Source organism: Dermacentor andersoni, chromosome 10 (assembly GCF_023375885.2).
Source record: "Dermacentor andersoni chromosome 10, qqDerAnde1_hic_scaffold, whole genome shotgun sequence".
Lineage (NCBI taxonomy): Eukaryota > Metazoa > Arthropoda > Arachnida > Ixodida > Ixodidae > Dermacentor > Dermacentor andersoni.
Genome location: NC_092823.1, coordinates 114,455,720 through 114,464,527, shown reverse-complemented (window position 1 = coordinate 114,464,527; position 8,808 = coordinate 114,455,720). Strand labels below are relative to the sequence as shown.

Genomic DNA, 8,808 nt, shown 5'->3' with positions numbered 1-8,808 from the left:
CTATTCTGCAAATCCACGTAGTCAACAGGATGAAGAGTTCACTGCTGAACGGCACGTGGGCGGTCGATGAAACTGTAGCTGAAGCTGACCGTAACCTGCGTCAGACACGACGTAAAAAAACTATAATCTTCAAAAGAGTTTGACACTGCGAATCACTACTTCCGCCAGCCGTTTGAAATACTTGGCGAATGAAAATAAATTGCAGCTGCTTTGTTGAGCGTATCCTGAGTTCACTGTGACCCCCTAAAGCTTGTCCACACTACGTTGAACATTTCTCCGTGCGCACGTGGCCCTCAGCCGGCATTCGCGTCAGCGACTGTGTCAGTGTGACTCTCTGCTTTCTCTAGTAAAATTTAGGACGAAATTCTCGCGATACGGAACCGGCTAGAGCCCTGTAGGAGTTGGCTGGTCGCCTCGTACATCCGGCCCACTGCTCTTTAATATATAAGCGCGTCGGTCTGTTGTGTCAGTAAGTTGGTCTTTTACTGTGCGGATATGATTTCGATTGGCCTCCTCAGCCTTGCCGCCATACTTCACGTGGTGGCCTGCTCCACACAGATGCCTTCTTTAACCCTTTGCCCCGGTGAGAATGCAACTAATGAGTTTGGGTTATTTAGACGTACTTTCATACTCAAACGGTAGATCCGCAGTAGTAGCCACGTATATATTTAAATACTAGACGTATTGAAAGTCATGGTGACGAATTTTTGAAGAACGTGGGGAGTGTCACATGCCTCCTACCTTGGTTTATCTAGTGCAGCTCCCCGACAGTTTGAAATGTGTCCTAAGCTTCCGCGGGCTACTGATAAAGCCTTCCTTCTTCGAATAAAAATGTTCATCATTGTGCATAAAACGTATTTCGAGATAAAATCACGCTCACATGTATTCGTGAGACCATATTCGAACTTTTTGTGTACCATAGTGGCAAGTGACGGTTCCTAAAATCACATATAGTACCTTGAAGTACCTATTTCCATGAAATAGTAACGTCATGGTCAGGCTTGCCTTTACTCTTAACCTCATTTTGAACTATTCACAGCCGCTTAGTCTTGTAGCCTCTTTCTGTCGTTTGGAAACTGCATGCCATAGCTGTGTGATAGAATAAGCAGTGCGCAACAGGAAATATACATGGTAGAAAGCAAGGAGAAGAAAACAAGTCTTCTGACTCAGTTGCATTGCTCTGCCAGTATCAGATAAAAAATTGAAAGTCACGCGCAGTTTTCAACAGCCATACAGCTATATTAAACTTTCAATTACAAAGTGTTCAATACTGCCTTAATTAGCTCGTTTGATGATCGTGAACAACGCCGCTTTACACAAGTTACATTTTATTTTAACTATACCCTCCATATTAGGAAGTAACGCATATGGACGGGAGGAAGAAGACCCACTGTAGTATAGGATTTGCAATGATCCGATCTCTGCATATTCACTGTCAAAACCAGCCGTCACTTTGACGGTCACCTTTTCACGAATTTGGACAAGCCATCGGCAAATCACCGACAAAAAAACGCTGCTATCTCCATGAACAAGGGGAGGGGAGGAGAGACCTCCCGACGAGGACCGCAACAAACCGAGTAATTTGCAGTTCGTAATAACGTGCGCCAATTGCCTGCCGGGTGGAGAATGTTATGGGATACGTAACTTCAGCACCACTACGGCGGCTTTACTGTCGCCGTTGTGGTGAAATGCTTAGAAATTATTCATCAATTTGACAGAATTTTGTTACACTGTTGAACTTCTTCAGGTTGCCTTCTCGACCTTTTTTTCCGCCTTTATGCGGTCCTCAAGCTGAAATAATTAGGCATTTCGCCTGTATACAGGGCGACTTGACGTCTTCTGCTATGTTACATGGCGATCGCAGATTAACCTGATTGTAGCGGTTAAGAAGCGAAACCTAGGCTTCCTCCCTTAGTGTCTCCCAATTTGTAAAGCGAATAGCTTTCCTGGCCCCATTCACGTTTCGTGATTGGTCGGCTGTGGGGGGTGAATGGTTTGACTTGCGATAAGGCGCCCGTGCAAAGGTCACGTGCACTCGCGCAAGCGAGTTTCGGGGCGCGGTCATGGCAGAACGTCAACTTTGCTCCTCTGATTGAGCTTTGATGTCTCTGAAGGTTTAGCTCGACCATGATGATGGTACGTTTCTTTCGCGCGCTTGCATGCTCGTTCGTTCGCTCAGCCTATTCGCTTGCGTTGACGATCATCGTTGGTGGATTCTGCCCAATGCCTTTGTTCCACTGACAACCTTTGTCGTAAACGTGCCGAATGCAGCATGCTGCGAGAAAAAAAAAAGATACTTTCCCTGGCTCCGTGCCAAAGCTCTTACAGCAGGCACGGTGCTATGAAGATCAAGGTAATATGCGTTGCCTCTTTCAACCTCTTTCACATTCGGGTTGTGAAGACCGCAGTTTTACCTTGAGAAGCTTCACCTCGGAACCTCCCAAATAAACGCAATAATATTGGCTGAAAATAATTGTGTTAAGCATCACTGCAGGGAATTTCATGAAATATGTGCTTAAACCAAGAAGCTCGTAGCTACCAAAAGTAGCAAGCAGATTTCTTTTTCGGCAGTACGCTTTTCACAAAAAGATGTTTAAGATCAAATAATTTAGAAATCACTAGCTTTCAGTTTACGACTCATAACTCGCCAAAACAATAATATCACAGTTCTTTCTCGGAAACCCATATTGAGACATCTCAAGCAGGCAATGTTCATATACAAACTCAAGAGTCCGCGTATTGAACTGAGTTGTGGAACCACCCACTGCTATTCCTATGAGGTGCGAGTTGAAGGGTATGTTCGTGTCATGTATGAACGCAGTTAGTTAAAGTGGGCAGAAATCTTTTTGAGTCGAAGTAAGAGTGAGCTTGAGTAAGCCTGAATCAAGTGTAATTTATTTTAGTACACAATATTTCACGCGAGGCAGAGTCCACACGAACTACAGTGAATCTGTCTGAGTGTATGTATACACGAGCAAAATCGGGCCCATGATTTCCTCAGCCTGAGTGAGTTGGTTATATTTTGAATCTTTGGGAGCCTTCAAGAGTCCGTGAGTTTCACTGATATTGTTCGAGTTCTCCTTTCAGTCTACGTCCGATTGGGTGCGATGGGATATAGTTTGGCGGGAGTTTGAGTCTGAGAGTTTCACTGATTTTGGTGAGGCTGAGTGAGCGCTGAGCTAAGAGAGGGATGGATAAAAGAGACAAGAAAGGCAGCGAGGTAACCCGGAAGATAAATATCCAGTATGCTACCCTTAAATGGGGAAGGGGTAAGGGGAGACAGAAAGGTGTACACAAGAACATCACCGCCTAAGGACTGCGTACAGATGCCTAAACCAGCGAAGCTCAAACGTGCGGCCTCGGTGTTTATCACCGAGTTAATCCCGACGGTTCATTCAACAACGGCTTGATAGACCCTCCGTACGCAGTTGCTGCTTGCGCTCGGCTGCACGAGCCTGCTCTTGCGTGCGGGCTGCAGCGTAGGCACGACGTAGACGAACTTGTATCCGGTTCTGCTCACGGTGCTGCTGATCAAAAGCTGTGCTCTTCAGGAGTGCGTATGACGCGTGACCTGCCCTTTTTCGATCCGGAGAGAAACTGCTGCGTGCGCGCTCGGCTCCGATGGGGAGCAAAGACGTCACTACTGGCGTAGCCAATCGCGCGCCTTTCTCTTTCTATTTTCGCGCATGCGCGTGTGGTTGCGCTGGAGGAGTTTTCAGCATACAGGCGACGGACGGACGAATCGGCTAGCCATGTACAGCTTCACTCTAGAAAAGAGTGACATACATGGAAAGAATGGGAGAGGGGGACAAAAGAAACACAAACACACAATGTTATGTTTTGTAGTATTGCCTGAGTGGACACGACATATGTGGCGACCGTTGGCAGTGGGCGCCATACCTGCGAAATATTTCACGCAGCTTCAGCTATATTGTAACTTTGTCGTGACGGTGAATAATTAAACCTTAGCACAACGGTGAGTCACAAAACTAACTGTTGGGCGAACTTGCGCCCACAAAAACAAGTTACGCTCGGGTTGAACGACAGCGACGACCAGATGCGTAGATCTTCGAAACCTGATCTGCGGTTGAAGCGCGTCAGCTATCTATACACGACCCAGCGTAGATCCAAACCTAATCACTCGTGCTTGTGTGCCTTATAGAAGGTACAACGCTATTCACGTCGTGCATGCAGTTTGGCTACAAACGGCTCTGCGGAAACACTAGCGATTATAGAGTCGGCGAGAACAATCGAGAATATTCTTATGCATGCGGGCACGCCTCGCGCCAGGCGATAACATTAAGCTTTGTTATTGGGGGAAGGAGCCGTCACTGGAAAAAGTACAAGCATATAGTCGCTGTAGTGCGGGGCCATTATGTGGCCCCCCAATGACACCGAAGGGTTGCCAGACTATGGAGCCGACGTATTTCGCTCAAGATGCCTCGTGGCAGAAACAAATTGTCCTGGATGGCAGGAGCAGGCGCCTGATTGCTACAACTTTGCGGGATACTCTTCTATTGAGGCTTATGTGTACTTTCGCATAAATGTTGGCCATGTTGGCCATGCTGGCTAGTGTTAGGTCAACACTTATCAGTGAGCCCGTAATGACTTTTCGCAGGTGAACATGACCCGACCATACACATCACGAACATCACCATCACAAACGCGAAACTTGGCGAGAAGATGAATATTGACGCAGCCTTCGACATCACGGAGCAACTCGACTCTGACCCTGTCCTCTATGTGTCCTTCGCGCGACCCGACGGGACACAACTTTGGTGTCCCGATTACATATCTGAGTGGTAGGAAAGCTTCGTAACTTGTTGGAATTCTACGTGTGTGTTCGACCAGATGCGTGCTTGCTTGTATAACCTCTTGCTCATCACCAACGTAGCTCTAACAAGACGAAGACACGAGAAGAAAGCGATGCCACGCAGACACGGCACCATGTCCTCGTGCCTTCGTCTCGTTCGCGCATGCACTGGCATTCCAGGTAGCTTGTAAACGCTGTCGCTAGCGGTCGTTTAGCAGACACTTTTTGGCGTGCTTAGCGTAGCGTGAGAATGGAAGTGAAAAATCCCACAATTAGCAAGTATACGAAACCTTCATTTGACACGATTGAGCAATGACAGAAATTTGAAATTTGTTTCGATTCAAAAGCGACAAGTCCCCGCATGGAAGTTGTGAATAAAGGGCTACATTCCAGGTTCACTTATTGCGCCATGTTGTGCACTTGTCTACCGTCTAAAATAGAAAGCAAAAAAAGGAGAACAGGAAAGAAGGCATTTGCCGATTCTGCAATCTGGTGATTCTATGGAGTGACTCCGCAATTCTCGGGCACAGCGAAAATATATACATTCTGCATTCCTCATAACAAACCTCGCAGTTTCGCCCGAAAGGAAAAGCATTGATTGCGATAGAAAATTAGTAGACAGCTATACGAATTAAGGATAGCACTTATATTGGCCATATAAACTGGAAAACATAGGCATACGAACTAAGTTAACAAGCATGGTGCCACACGCGCACAAGCAATTACGAACGCATCTCTCTCGATGACTGCGGAAACTCGCTGTCAATACGCTGCAGCGAAGAAACGCGGTAGGTGCAGGAGCCCATTCTTCGTCCTCGTGCCGCTCGCATCAACACCAGCTAAGCCGCGAAAACACAGCGCAGCGCGGACTCTGTACCCGTCGCAGATGGCTTTCAATACACAGCGTCTCGCCCGGGCAATTGCAGCCGCACGGGCCGCCCAGAGTAGGACGTACCTCCTCTCCCTGCCCTCCCCCTCGAAGCCTTGTGCGCGACGGAAGGCCGTACGCTTCCTCCCCTCTTTCTTCGGTGGCGTGCGCGAGTTTGAGCCGCGATCGCAGGCTCACCCACGCGCGCTTTCAATCGCCTATACAGCATACGTCAATGTTCTCGTAAAGCCGTAATTTTCGAGAACATTTCAACTTTCCAGTTTCCCTCGTCGCTCTGCACGCGCGATCTGTGTAGACAATGTGTCATCTATACAATGTCGCAGGTTACAGGTGTCACGAAAAAGGAGAATGGGTACTCCGGCTATGAAATAAAGAAAAACACAATGTAATACCACTAGAGCAATAAAGCGTTTGTGAGGTTGAAGCCATAGGATCCACGAGTGGACGCTCGGTGGTTTCCGCAGCGCACCTAGATGCGCATCGCTGTCAAAACAGGCTTTGCGCTTTTCTTTGGCGCTCTTGTAATGCGCGAAATGTCAATATGTGGTGTAGCCACCAGAACGTTCCTAAATTCAAAAATTACGCCCGGTACTTCCCAGTAACGAACGGCATGCGCGTCATCAGCATGACAAGCATTCCCGACAGGAAATTAGCGGGCGCGGCGTTTTCAAGAAAGGAAACGCAAGAAAGGCGGATGACGATTATCATTGTGTGGCAGATATACACTCCAAAAAGTGTACCTTTGTCGCAGAGTGCATCTTCAATATTAAACATAAATTAAAGATGAAACGAGTGTCTTCTCCACCGAATGCAAGTTAAACATTCTCTTTGTGCTCGAGTTAATAAATAAAGTACCAAACGAACTATGAATGTGCCTAGAAAAAACTTGATGCATTAAGAGATTGCAGGTAAGCGCACACGTTGATCGCTTCTTTTACGCCGTCCATCCACAGCGAACTGATGCTATGCGGCGGGACAAAAATCGACGAGCTTCAGCTTACCAGCGAGTGGGACAACGAATGTCCCATTCAACCGGGCTCCTACACCGCTCACACCTCTGTTCGTCTTCTCGACATCAGTAGTTCCGAGGAGTTCATAGGGGTAAGCTGGAAAACTTCGTGGCAAACAATGTACTTTCTGCCAGTTTCATTTAACCGTCAGCTTATATCATGTCTACTGCAGCATAAACGCCTTTCTCATCAACCTCCAGTTATTCACGTATTGATCACTTTAACTTCACCATATGTCGACGCATCCACCCGTCTACTTCTCTGCTGTCCTGGACTGCACATCGCTTCGCTTGGCACCCATTCTGCAACTCAACTAGGCCAGTGGTTCTCTGTCCAACGTGTTACAAGGCCTGCCCAATTCCATTTCTGCCTCTAAATCTCAACTAGAACATCGGCTTCCCCCGTTTGCTCTTTAACCTGCATCGTTGTCTTTCGATCTCTTAATGTTACGCCTATAATTTTTTTTGTTCCGTCGCTGTTGCACTGTGCGTAATTTTCAATTCATTTCTCTTTTATAAATTGATCAATATTGTTTTAACGTTAGCGCTCATCTCTTGTTAGACAGCACAGTTAAAAATATAGTATGTTTCGTAGCGACCTACGTTTGCTCCATTGTCTTGGGGCTTTCACTCCCTTTCCATCTGCAAAGGGAATGAAAGCCCGAATACGACGGAGCGAACGTAGCCATTCACTCGCACACACACACACACAAACACAAACACACACACACACGCACGCACGCACGCACACACACACACACACACATATGTGTGCGCATGTGCGTCTGTTAATGCCTACGTTTGCTCAGTTGTACACACACACATACACACACATGTGTGCTTGTGTGCGTGTATGTGTGCGGGTTACATATCATCAGAGATCTTATCGCGTTAATTGATTATGGCTAAAGTCACATTGAGTTGTTACAATTTCATTGTTACTTTTCTTTTTCTTTTTTTCCCCATTCAGGATGGAAACGTCGTGGTCACACTCAACATAGAAAACGGCGGGAAAACAGTCGAGTGCGTGTATTTTACCGTCTTTGTCGAAGAATAAATGAGCATGTGGGTCCTCTTGCAGTGAGAGTATCTTCAGGATTCATTGTCGGCGTCAGCCATGCAAGATTCATGAATAATCTACGTATATCAGGCCACTTTCCTCAGCACTGTGCAATAGCGCAACAAAACACACTGCCCAAGCAGCACTGCATCTGCATGGGGCTGATGAACGCAGGTTGAAGTAAATATGTGCGCTTTAAAGCTAATGTTTTCTTAGGTTTAATCTGCAATGTTCCACATTTTTGTGTGCGAGGGATAAAGCCAACGAACGGCCGTAGAATTGTCATATAATTTGTCTTGCAATGGTAAGTTCGGCTTGGCACTTATTCTGGTTCTGTCGTCTTCACTGCAGCCTCGATGGCGCCAAATTTTTTATATATATACGTAAAGTGCGAACCATTGAATTGTGTTCGGCAGAATGGCTCTATTCTCGCGCTGTTTGCGCAAAAGCATTAAAAAACATTTGTCAAATAGTCTTCTAATGCAGCGATTTTGTTTAGTGACGGATAATCCCCACAGGAACGTCTCCTTCAGCAGGCGTTTGGTGGATTGCGACACCACGGACCCAAGCACACAGGGGTCGGACCCTCCCACGATTTAACGTGCTTCGCTCAGACGTCTCCAGGGAAAAGAGGATCCTGGGGGATGAGCCGATGCCGGGTGTTTGGACCTTTAAGGCTCCTCGGGGGAGGCAACGCATCCTTTATGCTCGTCTTCACATAGAAGGCACCCCCGGACTGACCCACCAGTGGACAATCAGTAGTTCCCGTTTCCTGTCCCTCTCTGACCTTCGTTTTTGTCTCTCACTTGAAGTCTTTCCTGTCTTCTCTTCACTTCCTTTTACTTCCGATCTTCCCGGTAGAAAGGTTTAACCCTGTATGGAACAACCAATCTTGATTGTACATGTTTGGTTTCGCACAAACGTACTGTCGGCGTCCGCGGGACTTATATTTTATAATACCTGCGGCGTCCCCATACTAGGCTCCATGGTGGGCGGCTGGCATCACTGCCGAAGTTCCCGTGTGCAGTTATGACAAC

General features: G+C 47.0%; 1 protein-coding gene across 1 annotated transcript; it reads left to right on the top strand.

The window, feature by feature from the left end:
- Positions 1-495: 495 nt before the first annotated feature.
- Positions 496-7,829, top strand: LOC129380306 (uncharacterized). Its single transcript, XM_055061106.1, has 4 exons — positions 496-583; positions 4,619-4,802; positions 6,656-6,803; positions 7,682-7,829. Exons 1-4 carry the CDS (start codon positions 496-498, stop codon positions 7,766-7,768), a joined length of 507 nt encoding a protein of 168 aa, XP_054917081.1. The 3' UTR covers positions 7,769-7,829.
- The last annotated feature ends 979 nt before the right edge of the window (positions 7,830-8,808 follow it).